The following is a 27,560-nucleotide window of genomic DNA, read 5'->3' on the forward strand; positions in this document are numbered from 1 at the left end:
TGTTTTGTGAATCATTCTCAGTTGCATAAGAAAAGCAGCTGTTTCTCTACACTCTGCTGTGAAGTGATCCAGTTTCTCAGAATGTCAATTTTCATAACTTCACAATGATGAGATGTTTGGATGAGATAGCTTTACAGTAAGTCTGTTGATTAATAGAAGAAACTTCACACTGTTAGAACTGTTGGATACTGACAATCAGCAGGCACTACATATAGCCTACATAAAATTTTTTATATCAAGTATTCTTCACCTCTGCAAATCTGGACTACCACCTGTGCAATGGGAGCCACAGACCCTCTTTATTGTTTGGCAGTTAGTTTGGAGTGATTTGATTCACTCATGTTTTCTTGCAGAAATGCACCAGTAAATCGGAGTCTCTCAACTGGTCAAGACTATAAGAGTAATTTAAAAGAATAACTTGACATTTTTGAAAATATGCTTATTTGTTGTCTTGCTGAGTATTCAATGAGAGGATTAATCAATTTATATAATTAATATAACTCTTAACCCTACACCTGTCGTTAACTCTAAAGAAGCTATTTGTAAGATTTGCTACTGCTATACATTAGCATTAACAGGTATTTATTTACCAGTCTTGCCAAGAGCTTCAGCCATTGTTGCGTTTACAATATAAGAGGTTATAATTCATCCTCTGAGCAGTGTTATGTCGTCAGGCCAGACTGGGAGCTATGGTAACTCAGTATTAGAGCTGGTTAGCATGCTATCTTCAATAAAAGAAAAGAAATGATACAAAAATAGAAGCAAAACAAGCTCTTGGTGAGTATAGGGATGAAATTTGATGCTGGACTTGCAACGTTTCTTCTCAACTGATAAGTAAACAGCTGTTAATACTAATATTGGCTATGTAGCAATAGAAAAACTTACAAATAGATCCTTTTATACCAAATATGAAGCTACATACAGCAGGTAGTTAGCTTATAACTAACTGTAAAGAAACAGCTTTGTCCAATGGTAAGAAATCTACCTACCTAAAGCTCACAAATTAGCGTGTTTTATCTTATTTGTTGAATTATATAAAAAAACAAAGTTAAAGAATAATAATTGCAGTTTTGCTGAATGTTATATAACAGATTATTTCTTGACAATGACTTTTTGTTTATGATCAATTAAGATAGTTAGCTGCTAACCTTTACTCTAGCTTTATACCTAAATGACAACTAACTCAAACTAACTAAGCAAATAAGCATATTTTCCAAATTTGCAAACTATTCCTTTAGCGCCACATTTAATGCTGCCTTACACATATTTAGGCTACATTGTGCAGTAGGGACCTACTTTTTTGCCCTGGGGCCAGATAGCGGATTGATCCCGGTCCTGTACCTCTGCCCTAATCAGGTTTTGAGCCTTGCTTACAGGTGCTATGAAGACTAGGCCCACAATAGCTATTATTGTCAGGCAGAGGATGACGTGCATGTGCAAGTTCTTGTTGCGGACCAACAGAGTCTAACTCATGCACTGATCCATCCGCCTTTCCTTCACACAAAAGAAATGTATGTTTACTCATGCTTGCCTCATACGGCCACACGTTGTCGCTGCTTGCCATGCCGCTGAAAAGCACCCAGGCCCAGTAGTAATCGCATCTCCACCCCCCCCCCCTCCTCCCTCCTCCCTCCTCCCTCCTCCCCTCCCCTCCCTCCTCCTTCCCTCTCCTCTCCACAGCGCGTCTCTCACCGCGCCTCGGATACAGTGTGACCAGCCGCGCCGAGCAGAGAAACCGTCCACAGCAAACCACCGTCCGCACACCAGCACAGCAAAAATAAAACCCAAACGATGACATTCTTACAGATACGACAGAATCAAGCAATTATTTGACAACTTCCGACCCCCCACACCTTGCCTTCGCCGCTCCTTGCTGTAAGTGGTAAGTGCTCTGATTCCTTTTTAATTGCAGGGCTCGAAGTGCTCAATTTCCGCACAGGGGCAATGATAGCGCCAGTGGACCGTTATTGTGAATAATGCAATTAATAGCAGAGCAGATTATCAGTGAGAAGAGGAACAGGTTTAAAATAGGGGGCAGTCATCTGAATTTGTCTAAATTTGTATTTATTGTTACAACGTACAGGCCAGTCAGAGGTAATGGTAACCAGATTAGATGATTACTATCAGCTGGTAAGACTTAGTATCCTCTCACCTTTGTTGCAGTAGAAGCTTGGCATTGCCAAAATGGCTTACAGTTTACAGGTTTATGTCTTCTCACAATCTCATTAACTGTTTAAAGGGATTGATTTGGTTACAAGAGATGACATAAGATAATGCACATTAAGGCTGAATGGAGTGATTGTAATGTGACCTAAATACTTATAGATGTAATTTTTCTTTATTTTGTTGATTTTGTTTTTCCAGTTTGGGCATTTAAATTTGGTCTAAAGGGAATTTTACCAATGTTGCTTTAGAAATAACTTATTGTCTCTATTGATTTAGCCCAAGTAAGGAGAGAATTCAGCCATGCCAGAGGTCAACTGTGTACTTTAGCTGGTTATCTGCATGTGGGAGGTTTGTGTGGGGGGGTCAAAGATGTAAAAAGGTGCCTCAGGATATGTCAGCTATGCGCTCCTGCCCCTTTTTGATTGTGTTTGTTTGTGTGAGCGCATGTGAGCAAGGGTGACAGTAAAAGGGAGGGGGAGGAAGTGAGGGACTGTGGGGGAGAGAATAAGCATATTTTTGAAATGCCTGTCCTCTGCCAGCGCTCAGGTCAAGCCAAGTGCATGCTGAGGTGTGAGATAATATCAGATGGTCGCACGCACATATATGTACACACACACAACCACACAACAATGTCCGGATCTCAGCTCAAACTGCGTTCCCCACCTGTGGATGGGGGACAGAAACCAGTGCCAGGGCTCCAGAGATTCTGTGTCTTCGGGCTCATGTGATTTCTCTGAATCTTGCTCAGAAAATCTGGCAATCTTAAAGCTGTTTGAGATTTCTGTCATGTGTAATTGTTGGTGTTAAACAGTGTGTCTGAAGTAGAGTTACTACATTAACCGGCACTAAAGGAGTGGGCTTTCTTAGGTGCTATTTAAGGAGAAAGAGAATAATTATCCATGTGCTTAACTCTTGAAATCCTCGCCTGACTCACGCTTGATCCTTTGAATAATCCATTGAGACAGTAAAAACTGGAATAGAGACTCAACACTGACTTGGGAGGCCATGTATGTATGCAAATAACTCCAATATTTAAATGAAGAAGCCATTTTCCACATATTCCGCATATTATACAAGTAGAAAAGATGGAGAAAGAAAAATGTCATCCCATTTTATGTCCTCAAACAGCTCTCGCAGCTCACATCTCTTGCATTTGTGTCACAGCTTGGTAGCCACACCCATTTGCATGGGTGTGGCTACCAAGCAGCTTTGAGATGTCGGGCACCCGAGTTCAGAGGGCAGAGAGGTCCTTGCTCTTCTGAAATATTCACCTGAAATATATGTGTATATGTCTGCGAGTAAATGGGTTTGAGTCTGAGTGGTAGAGAGAGATGCGTCAGATAGTATCAGGTAAGCTGGCTACTCGAAAGGCCAGCCTGACCGTTATGCACTGTATCATCTTCCATCAAAGAGCCTCTGCTCACATTCGCACACACACACACACACACACACACACTTCAAAATTGATACCTGGAAAAGGGCAACGGTAAAGTCCAGTGCAGCACGCACACAGAGAAACACTCACATATGCACTGACACATCTGACCACACTTCAGATCTATAGCTGGTCCTGGTCGTCTTTGAAATGAAAATAAAATGAAAACAACCGAGCGGCAGAGCAGACACTTGTCATGGTGATGAGCAGGCTTCAATGTGTGCGTCTGGGTGCATCTTTATATCTGTGTGTTGTTGTACCTGTGGACAAGAATCTGTAATGCACTATTCACTGCCCAACTGGTATGTATCATCAAAGAGAGTGGCTCTGAGTGGTTGCAAGTGAATAGCTGGTTGGTATTATGCTGCTGGACTTGCTAATCAGACACTATAGTCCTGTATAAGATTATTTTGCACACTCACACTCGGACTGAATTGCATCCAGAAAATGGGTTTTGACCTATATTTTTGAAATTTAACAACATCAGGTGATCATCCAGTTGGCAGCCAGTATATTTTTTCTAAGCCATGCTGGTCTCTGCAACAGCAGTCCTCAGAAAATCAATTCTACTCAAAACCTGATATGTGTTTTAGGCTGCTGCCGGAGAAAAGGTGACCTCCATTATATGTATGTGGGTTACTTGTGTGCGAAACCAAATACCTTTCAAGTAGACAAAAGTCTGCTATTCTTCCTGCTAAAAGAAGTATCTAATAATATGAAAACAAATGTGTGTTTTTCACAGGGTTTTTTTTAGTTCACTTTATTTATAAAATATGCAACCAGCCAAAAAACTTACGCATCAATGATGCTAATCATGCTTTTTCTCTGATCTATTACAATTTTTTTCATGCATATCACTGGACATTGTGTCTTGCCTGACAGTATGCCTTTAAATATGGCCATTTAGCAGGATGAAAAAACCCATTTGTTCCAAGAAAATGTCCCTATATGATAAGATAAGATGTACTCTATTTTCCCTGAGAGGAAATTTGCCTAAGACCTTTGTGCTAAACCCCTTAAAACAATAAATACTGAAAAAGATAGAATAAAGAATTCACTATTGAGATAAAGTGATATATACGCAATTGCCTACATAAGATGCGTAAATATTGGCCGTCTTATAAAATAGAATGTAATAAATAAGTGGACATTATAAAAAGGAAGTATGAAGTCATGAAACCATAAAATCAAATTTACAGAGCATAAAAACTACACAAGTCCTGAGTGAGGGTTGAGTTGGTGTTTGTTGAGTAGTTTTGAAGAAGGGGGAAAGATAGCTTGAAACAGTTGTGTAATGTCTCCCTGAAGTAGTTCATATTCAAAGTTTAGAATGTGTGAAGGGTCTTTCAGGATTTTGTGTGCATGTCTGATAATCTTACATATTAAAGGACTTCATGCACATTTGTAAAATGTATATCATCAAACATTAAAGTCATGTAGGTCATAACCATACATAAACAGTGTTATCAACCTGCATCTGCTGGGATTGAAATTCTGTAAAAGAGAAGAGACATGATAATAATTAGAAGACCTCTCACTATTGTTATATATTAGAATATCAGTGGTAATTGCAGTCACTTAGTGTAGTTTGTGTTCCTCACAATGGACTGCGTGATAATTGCAACAAGTCATTCTGGCGGAAATCTGGCTTAGTAATTACTTTGTATTTTTAATTTAGACAACATAATTGCATATTATGATTCACAATATTATAATATAATATTACACATTGGCAAACAAATCAGACTAACTGCATATTGTACCCATAAACACTTATCAGTCTGACAAATCATCCAAACACTCAAACATGCAAGCAAAAAATTAGGTCACATATAAAAGCCTATGATAGAAGTCGTAAAAACATAAGTGGGCAGAGAGATAAATATACAGCTCTTATCTTGTCCTCCCTCAGGATCGGACTATGTTCCAATGCACACATCCCTTCTAGGGGTTTAGAAGTAAATAAGACAGAAAGGCATGCTTTGTTTGACCCAGGCCATGTCCTTACAGGCCTGTTGCAGCCCCAACTCCCCTTAGCACAGCACTACCCGTGCTGTCTAAGCTGTGACTTGGTGATCCGAACATGGTAAGTAGGATGAGATCCCGTGTGTTACTCCGCCCCAGGCTGGCTACCAGCATCCCAGGTGGGATGGAGAAATGGAAGGGGGTGGCTGAGGGGTAGTGAGAGAGATGTCACTGACCACATTAGTCACCAGAGAAAGCAGGCCATGAGTCAGGAAAGCTTCCAGTCTCATCTATCACGCCCCTCTTAACCCACTTTCCTTCTAGCCAAGCCACTCCACCTTTTTACTTTTCTATTTTCTGCTAGCTCTCCACCCCCCTGCTGCCTACAGAGTAACTTCACCATCCCTCTTTTGGTGGTGATGAAAAGGAGGAGAGGGCGCAAAGAGAATGGTTCAGTGCTGGACAGACTGGTGAGAGATGAGAGCGAGAAGACATTTAGGGTCAACCTTTGTAGTGCACCAAGAGCAACAGCTGGGAATTGGGCTCAAACAACTTTTGCATTTGAAGAAAATAAATAAAATAATTAGAGGGAGTTTGTTTAGTCTGTGTCACTGCAGGGACAAAAAGAAGATAACATAGAGACAGTGGCAGTGGCTCATTTTCACACCAGATTTCCCATGGTGGTGTGTAGAGAAACCCTGTGAGCTGCTGAGACGGTTGAGGGCCGATAAGTGATGATATCAGAGAGGTCTCACTACTGCAAAAGGCTGTTGGCTCAAATCCGGGACAAGGTATTTGATTCACTGCTGAGAAGAAAACGTGTTGCTAGCTCAGCTGTAGGGGGGGATTAGCGTGGAATATAGGGGAAGCCGGGGATGAGTGAATGACCTTTTGAAATGATACTCCACAGGGTAGTGATTTAATAGCTATCATTGTCTGGCTTCATGCCGGCACTTGATAAAGTATTTTCATGTAATTGTTATTGCTATTAACAGGTAAGCACTTACCCTCCAAAAAGTGTGTGTGTGTGTGTTTTTCCTGTATGTCAGGTTCATGAACTCCAAAAAGAGGTGGAGGGTAAAACAAGCTAAGCTTTGTTGTCTTTTATTATTTATTACTTTATTTAGTACATCTCAGGTTTTATTTACATAGGTTTGGCCATCAGTTGCACATTGTAGACTACACAGTACACACTAAATCAATTACTGAAATTTTGGACTAGATCTCAGCAACTAGTTTGGTGAGTAGCCTACCACATTTTCATAACCATTAGAATTGACTGTGATCTAAGTTGTAATAAAACATTATTATCCTTTAATGGTTAACGTGTTAGTGTGATAACAAACGTAAAGCTTTTATGTATGTAAATTCATACCAAGCTATTTTTTTGCTCTAATACCAAAATATTAGCAAACAGCACGGTTACGAGTACAGGTTTCATTTAAAAAACAAACAAAAAACAATAGTTTACTGGAATATTATTTTAACAACAAGAATTTACAGAACTAGCATCCTGAAGCACTAGCCGTGGTCAATGTTTTGCATGAACGTAAAAGACTGTTTTTTTTATGAACATGCTCATGTTTTTGGTGAATGGTGAACTGAACACATCACTTTGCAACTGATGAACATGAACGTGACGCTGATGCAACAGAAGGTGGTGGTAATTCACCAAAAAGCCATTTGCCAAATGCCAATAAATATTAGAAGAACAAGAACAGTGTTTTTTACAGCAGCGCCCGGGGGTTTCACGGCACCCAGCACGCACACTAAAACCATAATCCTGCTTTATGACACATTGTTTAAATGGAAAAACATTTACTCACATTGGTAAAAGTAATCTCTGCCTGTGATTCTGTAGTAGTATACGGTAACGTGGCAATGATTGGGGGGCTGGGGGTGGATTGGGAGGAGGAGGTTCTGCTGACAAAGAACAGCTAGTTCTTGTGAAATGAAGACTGGCCTCAGTGGATGCCAGTAAGCACAACCGGCAGCTGCTAGTGTCATACTTAATTCAAGCGTGCATTGAATAAGTACTTTAATTCATTTTGGTTTTATGACAAATGGTTAGTAAAAAAGATGACTGTTATTTGCTTATGATAAGAAGATGTAACAGCTTATTCCCCTGTTTTATTTACTGCACCATCACCGGTCACTGTATGTGTGTTGCATATTTTAACTGAGCATTTCAGTTCTCTGACGGGCTAATATGACCCTTTAATTGTAGCTCTGATAGAGAAAATCTAAACCCTTGCTTCCCTGACGTGGCTCACTCAACGCGATTCATGCAGTTTGTGTGAAAACATGGTGTGACGGATCGGATTTATGTCTGCTGTCACAAGGTGATGTAGAAGGAGTGACTCAATGACTCGCCTCATTAAAGATTTTATTGGATAAAAATGGGATTGGGCCAATGGGAGAGGCAAAGTGAAAGCTCCTTATGAACTCCGTTTTCTGTTCATTTCACGCCTGTTATGGTTTGATTCAGATGTTTGTGTGTGTGTGTGTGTGTGTATATGTTCTCCAGGCATAATATTGCTCTGCAAAGTGTGAAATAGGAAAATTGTGAATATTTAATGGTGCTGTGACCGTATCTGGTCAGTTTGTTTCTGATGCGCCGAACTCTCTCTCTGTCAACGTGATAGTGAAATCTAATCTGTGTCAGAGCTGAGTGTTTTACAGAAGATTTGGATGTAAATTCAAGTTCATCAGCCAAGACATCACTGTCAAGGCTCTCTGTCATTCAGTATTTTGTCTCTGTCTTCTGCCTCATTCTGGCACATACATTCAGCACAGCATATGTGTGTTTGCACTATGCTGGGTTTCTCTGTGTGTGATTTTGTGTGTGATCCATTTGGCTCTCAGTCGTCCCACAGCCTGGCACTCTTACTGTCCTGTGTGTGTGTGTGTGTGTGTGTGTGTGTGTGTGTGTGTGTGTGTGTGTGTGTGTGTGTGTGTGTGTGTGTGTGTGTGTGTGTGTGTGTGTGTGTGTGTGTGTGTGTGTGTGGTGTGTGTGTGTGTGTGTGTGTGTGTGTGTGTGTGTGTGTGTGTGTGTGTGTGTGTGTGTGTGTGTGTGTGTGTGTGTGTGTGTGTGTGGGGCGGCAAAACCAGCCTTCTGTTTTCTCGCCTTAAGAGACCCCTTATAATCAGAGAGATAGATCAGACACACACCAGGCCAAACACAATTGCAGCAGGCGCCATACAGTATCATAACCTGGGAAGTTTCCATGGTAGCCTCAGCAGGAAGTGCATTACAGCTCCTGCCTGACCTTGCTCACTGCCGGTGTGATGTAAAACATGCAAACAAAATGTACAGATGTACACAAATATGACGTGAAACCCTCACCGATTTGATCTTTTCAAACGTGCTCCTTTGTCGTGTTCTCACACCAGAGTTTTTCAGCTTTCACTGATAATTTTCAAAACCATGCTTTTAAATATGTTCATTATAGTGCATGTACTGTATCCTGTAGTTTAGGTTTTGATACCAATTGCCTGGGAGAAATGAAACAAGCAGACTTGGCCTGTAACAAAAATATCAAATCTTTTAATTTAATTAAAAATACGCTATCATGTTTCAGGCAGGGTGACCTTTATCAAATTAAGAGGGACACTCTTCATGGTAAACACACGACATTCAGGCAACCACACATGACAACTCAGTAGCCGAGACAGCTCATTCAATAAGATAAAAATTGTGATTATTTGGAATTTTTAGATATCTGATGACATTTCACTGATAACAAATGATGACCAACAGAAAAATTACTGACAGACATTTTTATCTATTTATTTATTTACTGCAGTTAATTTAGCTGTGATTCAGCTCATTTCTCCCTTTACTGTCCCACATGGGAAATGTGGCTTGCACCAGACAAAAACACTTGGCAAATACACATCCAGTCTCGTCCAGCAACGAACACAAAAAAATGATCAACTAGAAGCAGTAGTATAAGTAATAAGTGTATTCAATGAGTAAAAACGGATTAAAAAATAAGTTAAAACAATTAATGAGAACAAGTTAAAAATGACAATAAGACAGATTTTACTGTTTGTTGGTTTGTCGTTTCCTGACAGGACTCTCAGACCCACAGTATCTCTTTACCATCTACTTTGCAGCTAAATTGTAGGTTAATTAACAGAGCAGCAGTGGCAGTGTGGCCTGCATACCAGAGAGCAACTTTAAAGAGACCATTAATGGGAGCGCTCAGCCATATCTAATTACAAGGTTGTGGCATTTGTGTTTATGGGAGAAACTGAAAGGAGAGATCATGTTTTCACTCCTGTGCTCCTCTGCATCACCTTACAAGTAAATTATACTGACTGTAGACACTCAAGCTGGGCTGAAACACACTGAAGTTCATGCTTTGGTCCTCTACACTGTAGCTTGCAAAGTGTTTTCTGCTAGAAAGTTTTAAATCAAAGCATACTCCAACCACTCGGGGCATTTGCTGGTCCTTTTTTGGCTTTTCCAGTTTAATCTGTGAAATATTAATATCTAACTATGTCCGTCTTTGCATCTTACTGAACTTAACACCACCACCCCCCCCCCCCCCCCAAGATCTGGATTTTTCTTGCTTTCAAACACTGACAGTAAAAAAACATTTAGAGGCCAGATCTTACACAGCAGGCGTCGGCGTGGGATGGAGACGGGTGCTGTCGAGGTGCGGAGGAGGAGCTGATAGTCACCAGGCTGGGGGGGTGGAGGGGTGGGGGGGCAATTTGCTGACGAGAGGAGAAATAAATGAGCTCTCAGATGAGAAGTTAGAGAGCACAGAGACATATGGCAGGGGAGCTGTCTAGCACAGAGATGAAGATAGATGGGCTCCATGTCTACCTTTAGGTCCAGTAAAACAATGTGTGGGGACAGGTACATGGTGGCATCCTCAACACTGACACTACAGATTTTACAGATTGAAAGACTTGTAAACGCACTTTTAGGTTTGGTGATTGTTTTAATTCAAACCCTATTCATATTCAGCAGTTAGATACCGTCTGCACAGTGGTAAGAAAACATAAGTGAACCCTTTGGAATTCTCTTTATACATATAAAGATTTGTCCTAAAGCTTGGTCAGAGTCCAAGTTAAAATTATAAACAAATTCAATCTATTTTAACTTATACCACAATCATGATATTGTTCTTGTCCATCCAAAAAAATTCAAATATTCACAGTGTAGGCTGGAAAAAGCATGTGAACACCTCGGCTAATGGCATTAACAAAAGCTAACTGGAGTCAGGAGATGTCAAACCTGGAGTCCAGTCAATCACACAAGATTGGACATGTGGGTTAGAGCTGCTGTGACTATGAAAAACACATAAACAACACAATTGATATTTTGAGTTTGCTGTTCACAAGAAGCATGTTGATGTGAACCATGCCTTCGCAAAAAAAGAGATCTCATGAAGAAGTAAAATTGTGGGGGGAAAATGAATCCCCAGGTTTACCTAGATATCTTGCAGGATAATGTCAGAATGTCTGTCCACCTCTTGAAGCTCATTAGAAATTGGGTGATGCAGCAGGACAAAGCAGGACAATGACCCTAAACATCAAAGTAAATGTAATACAGAAAGACCTGGAGAGGAGCTCACACCAGACATCCTAAGAATATGTGTGAACTGCAGCAGCGCTGTTGGAAGAATGCTCCAGAATTCCTCCTGAACATTGTGCAGGTCTGATCAGCAGCTACTGGAAGAGATGTTTGAGGTTACTGTTGCCAAATGAGGTTTGACCAGTTATTAAATCCAAGGGTTTACTTACTTTTTACTAATTTTCTTGCCACTGTACATAGAACTTCAAATGTTTGTTTTTCTTAACTTCGTATTGACAAGGCTGCTCCATTCCCCACATCAAATAAAATATTCAGGCTTGATTTATAATCTATGGAGTATACCGCATAAGATAAGAAACTCTTAAAAAGTTGAAAAATGCTGTTTTAAAGGCACACACAAAAACTCAAAAATAGCTGTGCTAAAACATGATTGGGAAACTTCAGTACTCAGAATCGTAATTTCAACTTTTTCGACTGAGTCTGCTGCACAAGAATACATACTTCATAGTTAGAAAAGGGATGCTTACTCACTGTTCCAGAACTTTTAACTGCATCAAGCTGTCTTATAGGTCAAAAGCTCCACAATTTCAACAGGAAGTAGAAGTTGAGTCAAGATAATATAGGTCATTTTTCTTAGCCTTCAACACTGATCATTAAAAAAATAATTCATATGGATATTCTCTAACTAGCTGCCACTAATGCTCATCAATGACTGCGTTTTACAGTTTATCGTACAACAACCGAAGTCTAAAAGCAACAACTTGTGGTTTTATGGGGGGGGGGTTATGTGCAGGACAAGTCTTCTCTTTTCGCAGTGAGGTTACTAGGCAACCAGCTGAGACTTCCGGAGGGGCTGGTAGTCAGATTTTAATAGTTATGGACAGAGCCAGTTTAGCTGTTTGCCCCTGCTTCCAGCCTTTATCCTATGTCGAGCTCAACTGTCTCTAATTGGCTCTAGCTTCATAGCATAAGTAAGCAAGTAAGCATATTTCACAAAATGTTGAACTATTCCTTTAACTGGATGAATCTCTCTATGTCAAACTCGCAACTAAGCAATAAAACTTTAGCTCTGCGGATATGAAACCAGTACACTTATCAATGTCACTTGTCAGTGTAGTTCTCCTCCGGGTCTCCTCCGAAACATATATATAGTACACTTCAGTTCATCCACACCCACAGTTCAGTGCACACACACACACACACACACACACACACACACACACACACACACATAAAGACAGGGGATCTCATCATTAAGAGGAAAAGAGAAATGGATGCATGTCTCAGTTGTTGTCACTATCAGTGTCATATTCGTCTCCTTCTCTTGCCTTCACTCCATTATTCCCACAGATCAGGCCCCAGCTTCCTGCAGTATTTTTCTCTGTGTCCATTCATTATGAAGCATGCTCTCCTCTGACATTTCTCCCCCTGTCCTCTTTCCTCCCTCACTCGTTCTGCTCCATTCTCATCGCTCACTTGTTCTCCTCTGTCCTCATGCCTCTCTGAAAGCAGAAATTTTTATTCTGTTTATCTCCCTTCTCTTGCAGCCTTCACTATCCCTCCCCTATCCTCATTTTCTCTTGCTCTGCTTGCTCTGCTTGCTGTGCGTTCAGCCCCCCCCCCCCCCCCAGAGACCCAGAGAGGACTGCACATGGACTGGAATAGAAAACAGAGGGAAGAGAGGGAACGGGAATAAGAGAGGGGAAGAAAATAAGGGCATATACACTCACCTGAATTTCAGGTTTCAAGGCCCTACCTCCCTATCTCTCCTTCTTTCTTTGCACTCAGTCACCCTTTTCCAGTCATAACGAATGTCCCTGCAGAAGCTCTGTACAAAGCATGCAGTGTTCCCTCCTCCTCCTTGGCAATTATTATGAGTTTCATTGCAAAATGTCAGAATTTGCCTTTTGCTGCATCAGTTCATAGTTCTTCAATAGCAGCTCAGTTATTGTGGTAAGACTGAATGCATTGCTTCAAAAAGTGCTGGTCAGCAAAGTTTTTTAAGCATTAAAGCATTGTGGTTATGTTGATGTCACAAAGCAGGGCAATAATGGTGGTTTACTGAGACATTGGAGGCACAGTACATTTACGTTTGAGTTTTCAATTCTAAACATGTATTAAGGGCAAATTCACTGTACTTTATATGTATTATTTATGATTTCCAGCTACGGCAGCGAGTGTTTTAGTAGAATAATGAATTTGTACATCATTCCCTGTGATCTCTGGCTGAGTGCAGTTTGTAAAATTAATGTCTTTTAGCCAGATGCTGCTAGTTGTTTGGTCTGCACATTGGTCCAGACTGAAATATCTTTTGGGTGGACTACTATAAAATTTTGTAGGGATTCATGGTCCCCAGATGTTGAATCTCACTGATCCAGTACTTTGTTTTATGACCAGATACTTGCAAAACGTTCCCCTCAGCGTTAGCTGTACCCATGCTAACGCTAACTAGCAGCGTTAGCATGCTAACATGCTAAACTAAGATGGTGAACATGGTAAACATTGTACCTGCTAAATATGTTAGCATTGTCATTGTGAGCATGACTAGCATTTGCATTTAGCTGAAATCACTGCTATACAACCTCACAGAGTTTCTAGCATAGAAATGGTCATGCATATGATGTTGTCAGGGTGATGAAGCATGTTTACCAACTGAGTTGGACTAGCCATAAAGAAAGGGCACTTATTAAATAGGTTCTGAGACAGCAAAAGACTGCATTGCTGTACTTTCTGTGTAAAAAGGTGAGAGGAAAAAGAAAAAAAGTGATAGCAGGGGATAAACCAAGAGAGAAAGCAGGTGGAAAGAGAAGAGAGATATGCTGTGAAAGAGATGCTGAATAATAATAATAGGCCATTTTTTTTACTGAAGACATTTTCACATTATTGACTGTAGGAAAAGCTCAGTGTAAATAGATAGAATTAAAAATGGCTGAATTCTGTTTAGCAGCTTTGGTTTCAGGCTGCTGGTATTGCTCATGCTGGCTCACTGTCATGCTGTCATGGCTTACTAGGACACCCTGAATAGAACTGATTTGTTGTTATTGTTTTTAGTTTTTAGGAACACCTGTGCTTTTCCTTCTATGATAAGTCAAACTGTCTGCTGTGAGAGGCCTATAATGACAGTTTGAACCTCCGTGGGCAAAGACTGCTGCGTCCATCGGTTTGATATTACAAATTTTATCAAAGTTCAGCAAGTGTATGCGCACACACTGGTATCCTCTGAGGATACGGCCAACCAGTGATGATTTGAGCTGCAGAGTTTATCATCTGTCACTGTTTAAGGTCAGACATGAAATAAGATTCCAAAAAACAATACACGAGACAAATACCAGCTGACAGGGTCACCCCTCAACAGCAGGCCAGCCCTGACGTGTGTGTGTGTGTGTGTGTGTGTGTGTGTGTGTGTGTGTGTGTGTGACTGGAGATATTTCTTAACTCACTTGAACAGTGTGCTGCCATCTGCACTGTCCTCGCTTGCTGACCTTTATGTTCTTTGTTTTCTCAGTTAGCAAAACCATTGGAGATCAGAAAGACTTTTTCAGAGCTTTTCACTTTTTATTTGGCTTTTATATTGTAGGAAGTCATTTCTGCTGCCGTTGCAATAAGTGGAAAATTTAATTGAAAACCAAACTGTGGTTGAAATTTAAACTCAGTGTCCTTCAGCCCTGGAGAGCTACTGCAGCTGGAAGACAAGCTATTATACTATATTTCATCAGACACGCTTTTTATTTGAGCTGTTCTTCCCACCTTCAACCTCCAGTCTGTACTTCTACCCTCACTTTATCGTCCTTTTTTGTCCTCTCTCATCTTTTTTCCTCAGCCCCGGTCCAACTGTCCGGTCCTCCCCTCCCAGCCCATCGGCCCTCCTGTCCAGCGGGACCATGATGCTAAGCAGCTCTGTGGAGGTGCCCAGCCCGGGCGGGATGAGCGGCCTCAGCGGGTTGAGTGCAGCAGCCCGGAACGTGGTGCGCTCCTCCAGCATCTCGGGGGCCATGTACAGCCTGGAAAAGAGTCCTGGCAGCGGCGGCCCGGACTCTGGATCTTTGGCTGGCAACAAGAAGCGGCGCTCCAGTCTGGGCGCCAAGATGGTGGCCATTGTGGGTTTGTCGCAGTGGAGCAAGAGCACGCAGCAACTCAACCAGCAAGGTCAGTTTCGAGTTTGAAATGCTTTTGTTGGATGCAAACTCTGAAATAGACTTTTTCCCACTCTTCTGTATTTCTTCTCATTTCATTTCTGTCTTTTCATTAGTTCTGTATGCAAATTTCTTACATCTAATTCTCTTTATCCCAAGATATTTTTCTTTTCTCCCTTTTCCCCGTTGTCACCATTTCAGCTAGGTCAATGAGACTTCAAACTCTCTTTGTTCCTTCTCCCTCTTCCGTTCTTCTCATTCTCAGCTTCCACGGTTTTCCTCTCCCTTGTCCTCTTTCTCTTTTTCCTCTGTCTTCTCTCTCCTTGGCCTCACTTTGCTTTTCTTTCTTTAATCCTAGTTTCTAAAGTTTGTGGATATCAATCATCTGTTTCAAATTGGGTTTAGATTTCAAGCTGCAAATCATATTTTATTTCCAAATGAAGACAGATTTTTTTAATAGGTAAGATCTTTAGTCATCTTTATCCTCCTGGCTTAGTTTTAAGATTACAAAATATTCCACGTACCTTTTAAAATTATTAAATGCTTTTCCGCTGCAGTTAAATTGTCAAAGTCAATACTAATACTGATCTAACACAACAGTGATTGTTTTAGTGTATGCACAATAACATTAGCATAATCCACTCCAAAGGGTTTTTGGTAGTGCGCTGCCTCAGTTCTGATGCCTATAATACTATAATATGTTATTCAACAAGCTCTCAGTGGCTTTACCTTTTGTGGTATTATCATTGTAATGAGTCCTTTTTAAAAGGTTGCAGCACCGTTTTGAGCATCATTGTGTGCTGAACTCTGAAGTGGGTTTTCTGCAGTAGCAGCTAGTATGCACGGTGGCTGTAAGGCAATGATAGTGGCGTTATGTTCTAATAAGTCTCCTGTAGGGCATAATTACAGATACTGTGCAGCTGCAACAAAAGTCTTTCTCTCTTTGCGCCTCAGTGGCAAACACAAACCCACTCTCTCCTAGTGGGTAATAGGAAAAACATGTCACACACTGAGACTTGGTAAAGGCTGAGAGGCAGGGCCAGGAGGGCCAGAGGATGCAACTCATTTCAATGCAGTGAATATTTTCTCCATTCTTCTTCTGTCTGCCGAAGAAACATGTTGTTCATCCCTCCACATCCTTCTGAGCACATTCTGTTTCTCCTTCCAGTACACTGAACTGCAACCTTTTCAGAACAGTGTGTCCGTGACTGCACGTGTCTTTCTGCTTCCCTGCGCACTTTGTGGTTCAACAGCATGTGTGTCTTAATTCTGCGAAGATGTTGAGTTGTATTGCAAGAGCTCTGTTGCAAGGCTTTTCTTTGTGTGGTGAGCTGAGTACCTTTTGAAATGTATCATTGTATGTAACACTGTTACCATTAGCATATCTCTCTGTACTGAGACTAGAATTATACTTCTTCAGTTTCTTAGTTTGAGGTGTATATAAACATTATTTTATTTAAAAATTGATTATCGATGTAGCTTTGAACATTTTTTTTTTGTTTAACAAAAATCCCAAAAATGTATTTATGATAATAAACTGAATTTCTTTAGGTTTTTCATAATTTTTTCATAATTCATAATTGAGAATGAAACAATCGTTAATTAAAGCACAAAATTACACAAAAATACACAGTCCAGTGTGACAGGGTTTATAGGGATTATAGCAGGGATTATAGCTACTATCCAACAAACTAACACAATAAATATTAGGGGTGTAACGATTCTGAAACTGAGACCAAAACAACATCCACCATCTTGTGTATCGATACTGGAAGACAGAACTTCGAACTGCGGTAAAAGGAGGGTTAGTTAAATTAGCTTAAGATGGATAATAACAATGACATTGCAACCCCCCCCCCCCCCCCCCCCCAAAAAAGAAAATAGTTCACAACCAGGCCTAGTTCTAGGATGTAGCCCATCCTCATCTGTTCTGCTCTAAAGACAATTACACACAAAGCAACTCTGTCTTCATCTCACTGAAATGAATTTTCAACATAATTTCAATCCCCTTGGTTCTTTATCGGACTGTGACTGTATGAAGTAGATATAACAAGACCAGACAGGTTTGCTTTAGTCTCTTACCCTCAGCAATGACATCTGTGAATTGATGTCATCAAAGATAAGTGAGTAGAAAGTGACTGTTTTGGAGGAAAATGGATGAAGGCATCACATAAAAAAAAAAAAAAAATGATAATGAAAGTGTGAGTTTATTTCATACATGTTCTCATGCCAGCTCTGACGTGGTCACCATATAGCTAATAGGCAATGTACACAGGGACACACATAGTCCTTCACCTGCACACACAATCTCCTAAATCCTGGATCATTATCCTGTATCATTACCTGTTTTTGGCATCCATCAGTACACACACACAGAAAGAGCTCAGCGCGCTCAGGCACAGCTGACACTTGTCTGACACAGGCTGAGCTGTCGATACTTTCACCACAGGGGCTTTCATGTCTCTGCGTATGTGGTGATGAGGAGAGCACAATGGAGGAGAAAGTGTGGATGAGGGAGGCTAGGAGGGGCTGAGGATGTAGAGAAGAGGAAGGGGAGACGAGGGGTGTGTCTAAATTTAGATGTTCTCAGCTGCCAGAGGAACACATCGCGCCTGGAACAAAAACACAGTATCATGCACTGCTTCTTCTTCTTCTTCCATCCATACCGCATCTCTCCTTACTATAGCAGCACCATTTTCAGCTCCACCTACATGATAGTTTCCTCTTGGTCACAACAGGTTATGTGATGCACAACTGCCTCTGATGAACTGAGCTTGAGAATGAAACAAAACTGAACAGCTCGGTATCAACCTTGTAGTATCAACAGTATCAATCTAATGTTTTCAATTCTGCTCCATATATTTAATGCCATGAGCTAATTTTGATGAGTTAAGCCACTGCTGCTCATTATGCCTTGCATGTGCCTCATAATAAATGTATACATTTTAATGTGAGGGCAGTGGTAGCCACCATCCAATCTTTCTAAAATGCATTCTTAGCACTTATTAACAGTGGTTTCTTACAAAGCATGGACACAGCACATAATTAAAGGAACAATTTTTTTTTTAAGTTTTGTTTTTGCTACATAGCCAGCGTTAGCATTAACAGTTTATTAACTGTTTACTGACCAGTAAACCAGCTTTTAGCTTTTCTCCTGGAGACAAACAAGGTTGTTTACTCAGTGACCCAGTGAGACATAATTGGGCTGCCCTAATCTGTTGTTTTCAATACCTCATAATTTACACCAGCTAGAGGCAAGAAATGGGGTGCATATAATTAGACAGGTGACTGACACTGACGGACAGACTGACAGAAGGTCACACAGACAGATGGGCAGAGTGACAGGCAAACATTCCTCACTGCTTGGTCAAGTTCGATTAAGGTCGTCTCTTTGCTCCTTCCTGCCGTTCATTAATCACCTAATCGGGCCAGCTGTCAGTGCTCCATGTTCCCAGTGACAAATGCATTGATTGGCTGATGGGGTGGGTCGGCCCAGGTGCTGGCCCCCTGCTTCACTTGGTTGGTCACCTAATATCCAACAAGCCACAGGTTGAATTGGTCCCCAGAGAAGAGGGAATGTGTAGGGGAAGTAAATTTGGGGCTTTGGGTGCAGGAATGGCAAAAAGAAATGGAAATTAGAAAGGAAAACCAAGGCAAACGTATCATCTATTGATTGACATTTTAGAACTTTTAATATCAAAAACTTAAGCACTGTTATATTTAGTAAGTAAAATCTGTTTCTACTGTTTTTTTTTTCTCTACTCGAAATAATAAAATGTACGGGCAAGGACGAAACAGAATGAAAGGTGGTCACAGAGGAAGTGACTTGGCACTGAGGTGGGTGATAGGGACACAAAGATGTAAAAAAAAAAAAAAAAAAAAGACAAAGTGAACGGAGACAGCAGGAGAATATGTCAGCGTCTCACCATTAAAGCACTATTAGGAGGTAATGTGGTTATGGTGTTGTTATTATGTCAGAGTTTCTGCAGGGTATGTTCTAGCCGTGCTCCATTTTGTGAATTGGATCTAGTCAATTCTTTTCTAGTTAACTATCGGCAGAATCTGTCCATGTAAGATCTTATGCAAGCCAGGTAATGTTCTTGTAGATGTGTCCAAGCAAGAATTGGTTGTTATTTTTTAAAATAACATCATTTCCAAATAAAAAAACGGCCGATGGTCAGTGTTTCCTGGAAAATAGATGTTTAGACTATTTGAAAATGAGAACTGCTGTTTTGTATTTCAAAGTGCAGCTGTTATCTCTTCAAAATTATAAAAGCCTATGTCATCTGAGGGTCTTAGTGGGCTTAGGACTTTTGGGAACTTTGGCTTGATTACTGTTCAGTGATCTTGCCTTTTACAGTAGTCATCATTAGGGGTGTAACAACACAATCTGCTCACAGCATTTTGTACGATAAACACCGCAGGGTTCATGGTTTGATACAGTATTTGTAACAAGGATGGAATGAAAACAAACTATCACTCACTTTGTATGTTTAGGGTGAATTCTTTGTGTGCCCCTGGCTTCCATCAGGCTTTCACCAGCGGTGGTCATACAGTCACTTGAGACTTCTCCTGCATGACAAGAATCTACTGATGGCAGCTCCTCGTAGTTTCCAAAACAGAAACATCATTAAGGCGTGATGGTGTTAGGGCCACACCCATCCCCCTGACCTGGAAGGGCCGGTGTGCTGTCTGTCGTCAGGCACTTTACCTGAGACCAATCCAGCTTTAACCTGCTGGAATAGCTCTCAAGATTTTTCAGACACACAAGCTTTAATGAAAGCAAAGAATCACTGTCCAAAATTGTTTTGAGTGCAGAATGCGAAATGAGTAATGAGAGTGGATGATTCTATGTCTAAAATAGGACAAGGACATTTTAAAGACGGTAGCCTTGTCAACAGCAGCTGAGACCTCTGACAGTTCTAAGTGTTAATGATGCCATCTAATTGTGCCCTCTGGTGTCCACTTTATAGCTCAGATCCACTTTTTATAGTGTTCCACAGCGCTGCAAAATATTGTGACATGTCTAGTCCAGATTAATATCCAGCTGACCTGTCTCTGCACTTATTTGCCAAAGATAACCATGTGAATAAAGGCGTTAACGTTGGAGATGTAACAAAATAGAGATGTAGAACACCAATAAAATACAGACAGCAGAGAGGATACGGTTAGAGAAGTTCCTTCAGGTGGTAACAATCTAGTACAAAACCTTGTCATATAAGGTGTTTGTCCATGTCTAAATCCCTCTAGATCCTTGATATAGGCTATTTCCATGCGTTCCTAGATATAATCTATGTTTTTCTTTTATAATGCTTCTCGGTTTTCCATTCATAGCCCTAACTCCCACTGTCATTGTCTCATTATTCTTAGTTTTGTAACAGGCGAGTGTTGGGGATGGCATTTTGGTTCTGTCTGTGTTCTATTTATTACCTGCTATTATTAGTACCAGTGTGGAGAAAACACACACACACACACACACACACACACACACCACACACACAAGCAGTTTCCCAGGTTTAATGGGTGACTCACTCCTCCGCTGAACACTGTCTTAGCTCCTGAGCAGGTTTATCCACGACTGTGAAAACAGAGCTAGCAGAGCAGCTCCCAGTACACTGTCAGTCTGCATGGAGGGACGTGGCTTGCAGAGAAACAAGCGCCACTGATGAGATGCAGTGCACCAGGAGAGTTAGATTAAAGGAAACCAGGCATGGATGTGTGTCTGTTTTTGGTGAGCGTCCCAGTGAAAGGCTTCAGCTCCTCCAGCTTATATATACAGTATAAAGTGTGTGTGTGTGTGTGTGTGTGTGTGTGTGTGTGTGTGTGTGTGTGTGTGTGTGTGTGTGTGTGTGTGTGTGTGTGTGTGTGTGTGTGTGTACGTACGCACGCGCGTGCATGTTAGGTGTGTTTGGCTGGTGCACATTCACACTCAATCACCTCACTCTTTTCTGCTCCATTTAGCTCTCTCAACCCACTCAACACCCATCCTCTTCTTTTCTCGACCTTGCTTTTCAGTTCCTTCAAATATTCTTTATTTAAATCTTTCTTCTTTCTGCGTGTTTATTTCTGTGATGCTGTAGCTACTGCTGGAAGTACACCAGAGACACAGAAAAGAAACAGACAGAGGAGGAAGAATGTCTGTTTGACACAGGAAGAGTGTTAGTTTGCTTAATAAATTGATTCCAACTTTGTTCTGAGACCAATAGCAACCACATTTCTGTGTTGTACTATTGTACACAAATTACTTTGAGTTGGCTGACAGTAACTCTAGCTCCAACCTAGGAGTGAAGATACGTGCACGGGCTTTCAGCATTGTGAGTAATGTTACACCCATTTTCCACTCTTCTGTTTGTCTTGCAACAGATTAACCCAGGTGTTTCTGTTTCATTCACCTCGCCTATAAAAAGCTATAAAAAAAAACAAAAAACCCTGTGATTCTGTGGCACAAACTACTGTACAGTGCTATGCATTTTTATTTAGTTGTTTTGTTATGCCAAAATTAAAAACTTTGCAAGCTTTGTAACTCTGTGCAGAGCAAATTTAATTGGTATTTATCTCACTATTATCTCATTATTGTGGATGAGGGTCAGTCAGTGTAACCTACTCGAACAATGTATGAGTGTGATGCGACTTGGTTTGGTGCTGGTTTGGTTCTCTGGCTTATGTTTTTGAAATTTTCGTAGTAAATTTTAGTTAATAAAAAGTATGTTAACCACTGCTTCTGTTAGCAATGCGCCGTTAAAATATCTGTTAGCGTTCTGTTTGTTAGCTAATGTTGGAGCAAATTGCACCCACAACATCCAGCTAGCAGTCCTTGTTAGTGTGAAGCTTATACGACTGCTGTTTCTTTAGCAAGTGTTAGCGGGCAGTTCCTGTAACTACTAATGAAAAAGAGCAGTGCTGATGCTGTATATCTTTGACTGTTGACAGGACAATGTTTGGCTAAAGCTTTACTTCAATCAGTTAGCCTGTACTACAGTGTACATAAAAAGTCATTTTAGTTTTATGAATACATGCAATGGGGACATGTGCTCCCCCACATCGAGATAGCTCTGCGGGACAGGCTGATGTGATGCAGAGGGGAGATAGCTATGAATAACATTTTCTTAGTGTTTGTTTCTATCCCAAAATAAGTCAAACGTGCTGGGTTATCGGTTCTAGACACAGTCCACCACCAACTCAAACACAATGCTCCAAACAGTACTACAGTTTCATACTGTGTGTACAGATCCGCCTTTTGTTTGAATTTGTTTGTATACAATAACTGAAAAGTTTTTTTCCAAGACAATTTTTTAATTCCAGTCTCTTATTCTTCTTCTTCGCTATTATGGCAATTGTGTATCATGTTTTGTATGTTTAGTCAAGACTATGACCTGCTCTGGTTGCAATTCTCCTCATAATGATAGACTGATTTCATCATTTTGAGGAAAAGTAAAGTCATTGTGGATGTTTTGGCTGGAGAAAAACGCCCAACACAATAAAAGGTCACAGACTAGTATGTCCACTGTTTAAAGGAGTCGGCCTCTACATGTGTTTTACACTGTCTTAAAGTATACCAGAGAGTAGTCCTGGCATTTTAGTACTCAGGGTGTTTTTGGGGTGACTCACTCATGCCCTACTTCTAGCTCTGTTTCTGAGTCACAGCTAGGAAACACACTTAAGGAATTTTGGCAGAGACATTTTGGAAAGCTTACGGTGATCGGATCCTTCGAGGGAAAACTCACCCCTCAAGAGAAATTCTTACACATCAAGACAGCTCAGAAAAAACCTGTGAAAAAAAATGAGCAATAGCGGATAGAAAAGCTATGAATTGCTAGAATAGTAACAGTGGGAGCTGTTGAATCTCTGCAGCATCTGAACTATGGTAACACTTGAGCTGCCCTTTCATAACAATAGCTATTTTACTGCATGACTACACATGATGGCTATTCATATCCACTGTGACTAATCAAAAAATCCTCCTTGTGTCTTTCGAGCTGCTATTTCAGGTGAGACCGCTGCTCTGTTGTCTCCCTCACCTCACCTCCTGCTCCACCACCGCATTTTTCTTTTGAAGTGTATTGAGTCACTGGCTCTCCTGACAGATACAAACTGAAACCTTACTCATGTCTCTAAAAGCTTTCTCTTCCCCACTGGTGCTTTTAGAGGCTACCAAACACCAGCTAAGCTGACCGGCGATCACTTTTCTCTCCGTCTCTGTTTCTTATCTCTGCACTTGCCATACTCCCTCATCGCGCTCTTTGTGTCTCTCCCAGCTCACTGACATCTTAATTTTCCCTCTCCTTTATCTCTCCTCCCTTCATCTCCATTTCTTTAGCTCTCACTTTCACCCAGAGCTTCTATCATGTTTTCTCAATCTCGCCCACAGATTTCTCCATGCTCAGTGCTCTATTCTTAGCAAGACAGATTGGTGAACCATTCGAATGGGAATCTGTCTTTCTTTGTGCCTGTATACCTACTATTGTGTATGTATATATGTGTAGCTTCTGCATATAAAACAATGCCTCTCAACCAGGTGTGAACTTATCTGAGATTTAAAGCACTACACCTAGAATCTAATGCAGCCTTTATATTCAAAGGCATAGCTCGACATTTTGGAAAATACGCTTATTTTCTTTCTTGCTGAGAGTCAAGAAGATCAATACCACTCTTGTCTCTATGGTAAATATGAAGCCACAATCAGACTGGAAGAAGGGAGATACGTCTAGCTCGGCTCTGTTCAAAGGTAACAAAATCCACCAACCAGCGCCAGTGGTTTCCATTGTAAGGTTGCCTGGTCACACTAGCATTTAAGATGGCGATATTTCATCGCAATATTTCAATAGAATTGCCGCTGACTATTTTTTGGTAATTAACTTTGGTGAACTTTGAACAAAAAATTTGTGCCATTGACAAGTAGCGAGCCTTCACAGTGCTGAGCTTCGACAGACCTGAGACCCGGAGAGTCCAAAATGGAGTAGGCTATCGTAGCGTATTAGCTCAATTGCACCATCCACTTTTATTTGCCATTTTCTGTTGAAGTATTTCTGGTGTGACCAGGCTTTCATTGCACCCTGACCAAGAAATATAATCTTCCGCATAAGTCTCACCGCAGGTTGATGTTTTCACACTTTGGTTCTTGCACAAATGTCAAAATGTATATTTAACACGTTAGCTAGTGAGTTTAGAGGTAAGAAAAAAATGACTTAAAGCGCAACAAGATGCAACAACAAGTTGTTGAATTGTATTGTATTATTGTATTAAATGGCATATCAGTGTTTTCACAGAGCAGATCGAGCTGAGGTGTTATTTCCTATATATACTGGAGGCTGTTAGCTGATTTGGCAACCTGCTCTAATAGATTAAGAGCTCTCAGATTTAGCAACCTGGGTCGAAAATGAGCAAGAGCACTCAGTGGCACCCCAGCAAGGCTTAAACGGGCAGTAAGTTGCAGTGTGTGTCACCGAGCTCAAGAGTGTGTGTGGTGAGTCACTGTGTTGTGTACGTGTATGAACGTCTGTGTGTAATAGACCTATGATTAGGGTGTCATCACCACTCATCTCGACATAGAGTGCTGTAAACACATACTTGCACCGAATGTACACAGGTATGCTGCTGTCTGCTGTACGACGCTGTGAAAGAAAAGGTGGACACACACACACACTTATAGTTGCCTCTCAGACAATGCGAACATGCAGTTGATTTCTAAATCAGTTTCATGGCACAGGGAAGCTGCTTTACTTGAATCTTGTTTAATTTTGACACCACTAAATGTTATTTTCTCACAAATCAGAGCAAATCTGCCAAGATGATGGTGATATAATTTCTTTTCAGCGCAATGTAAGTGAATTCATCCGGGGGAATTTTCTTGACCTCAGCGTAATTTTCTTCACACAAAAGGGAAGTGTTGGAGCAGTTAAATTAGATCAGACGGAAATGGAAATATCTCATCCCACTGGCAGAATTTCGATTTAATTCATGATGCGAGATCTTGTTAAGATTAACCTTTATTTTTAATTTAGCAGATATTATCCTGTACTCTCTTTGTCTCACTGGGTATGTTAGTGGAAAACTACGTTCGGTGCTTAATGCATTTGAAAGTTTTGTGAAATGTATAAAAATTTTGTTCGTTTCTGGTCATCTGAAGTCATCTGTTCTTCTCATCTCCTTCTTCCCTATAAATTGTTTGGCCATCTTGCATCATTTGGCAATCAGCTACAGAGTTGAGTAATAAAGAGGAAATTACATCTGAATTGGATTACTGTTTTCCTCATTGTAATTAATTGTCACGAGACAGAAGCCTGTGTGGCATATTAACTCACTGACAGACTTCCTGCCATACATGAAGCTTTTAGATTTCAAGAAATCATTTCCTATGCAACATGATGCTGTGAAAGGCTAATCGCCTCAAACTGACCACTCCCTGGCTTATGCCTGAGCTGTTAATGTGATTCTCACACACACACACACACACACTCAAACAAAACACAGGAGATTAGTTTTGTTTAACTCCCATGCATTATCATTAAAGACAGAATAACTCTTGGCATACGAGGCTACACTTAGCTCTGCGCTACATTTATTTGTTTTTGCACGCCCTCTTATTGTTAAGTAACTGGTTTAGAAAATTGGACTGCTGGCAGAGTCTCATAATGGTTGAATTATAGTGAAAATGGTTTTAGGAACAGCACAAACACACACTCATCCAGACATAAATACAACTAAATCGACACACCGAGATTCAGAAGCCATGTTCATCAACCAAACTTCCTGACCATTTTATGCTACAATGATTCTCCTCACGCTGTTGATGTGTCTTTAAAGGAACAGTTTGACATTTTGGGGAATATTCTTATTCAGTTTCTATCTGAAAGTTAGATGAGAATATCTATACCACTCTCGGTAAATATGTAGCTAACGTAGCTTAGCATAAGGACTGGTAACGGGAGCAAACAGCTAGCCTGGCTCCTTCTGAAAGTATTAAAATCTGCACACCAGCACCTCTTAAGTTCCCTGATTAAAACGTTCATCCAACCTTCAGCAAGAAAACAAATAATTCCCAAAATCTTGAACTATTCCTTTTAACACTTGACTGTGTGTGTGTAGTTTGGTCGTCAGATTCTGATTCGAATGTTGCTAAATCCATTATCACTTTTTCATCAGATTCATCACTTTTTCTCAGTTAAGCCCCGTCAACTTCAAATTAGTGAGAAGATCACAGTAAAAAAAAAAAAACAGGAATACAGAAATCTCCTCGTGAAAGAACCAAACCTTTTCTAACTTTGGTCAAAAATATTGTGTTTTTGTAGAACACCATCGTACATAGTGAGAAGCCAACTGAGAAAAGTTTTCAAGGCCTTTTTGGCCTTTTTATCCTTCTAGCTGAATTGTTGCCATTACTTTTTACTGTGGTACTATGCAGGGGTCTCCTCAGGCTGTTGATGTACCCTTTAGCAAAGCACTAGAACAATGAGCTGATTTCTCAAACATAATGAATGTGTTTACAGGGTTATATTGTATTTTAAGCAAGGATGTCCCGGAGGGTAAAACCATTAAACTCCTTCTACATAAGTTTTGAATTTGCAGAATAGAGTTTATTCTGATATTATTGCTTTTGTTTGAAATTCCAAGAGCCTGCCATAGAAAGTAATGTAAACTGTTTAAGGTTATATACTTTGTAAGATAATCATAGTTTATATCTGTCTATACTATATATACACTGTGTTAACCACTGAATCAGTCTTACATAACTGTATGATACATGATTATGGCTCTGAATCACAGATTTTATATATATAATCTCTTGTCTTACTTAAGCGTCTACCTTGAATCTTCCTTTTGTCCAAATTTAGCAGGGGTCCGGCGGTGAAGATACCACAACAGATCTTTCATCTCCAACACCCATGCTTGGTTACTGTTGCTATGCATGGTAGATCGTTGCCGTCACCGGTGCATCCAATAGGCATGTCAGCGCAGCCAGGGAGTCTAAAAACAGCATTGTGTATTACAGCATATAATGAGAAAGGCTTCATCAGTGTTCTCTCCAAATGTCAGAGCAGCTTTAATGATCTACTGAGCACACACACACACAAAGCTATACTTTATGTGTGAGTGTGCGTGCAGTCACAGTGTGTGGCTCTTTTCTGCATTGTTGGCGTTTTCTGTAATCCCACCTTTCTTTATTTCCCTCTCTGCTATTAATTCTCTCTGCTCAAGCTATTAATTCTTTCCATCCCCACCACTTCATTCTCTCTCTCTCTCTCTCTCTCTTCCATCCTAATCTTCTTCCCCGTGACTGGATCTGGCCTTATCATGATTATCAAACATGTGG

At 40.6% G+C, this 27,560-nt stretch overlaps 1 protein-coding gene across 2 annotated transcripts in view; it reads left to right on the forward strand.

Moving 5' to 3' along the window:
* The first annotated feature begins 1,680 nt into the window (after positions 1-1,680).
* Positions 1,681-27,560, forward strand: part of rims3 (regulating synaptic membrane exocytosis 3) — a 38,010-nt gene continuing 12,130 nt past the window's right edge. The window contains exons 1-2 of one of the 2 annotated variants that reach the window (XM_056399356.1): positions 1,681-1,882; positions 14,938-15,263. In XM_056399356.1, the coding sequence (XP_056255331.1) occupies positions 14,999-15,263 (265 nt within the window). In that variant the 5' untranslated portion in view covers positions 1,681-1,882; positions 14,938-14,998. The remainder of the gene's footprint in view (positions 1,883-14,937; positions 15,264-27,560) is intronic. The other variant, XM_056399357.1, reaches the window with a different exon arrangement.

Source organism: Seriola aureovittata, chromosome 16 (genome assembly GCF_021018895.1).
Source record: "Seriola aureovittata isolate HTS-2021-v1 ecotype China chromosome 16, ASM2101889v1, whole genome shotgun sequence".
In the NCBI taxonomy this organism is placed as follows: Eukaryota; Metazoa; Chordata; class Actinopteri; order Carangiformes; family Carangidae; genus Seriola; species Seriola aureovittata.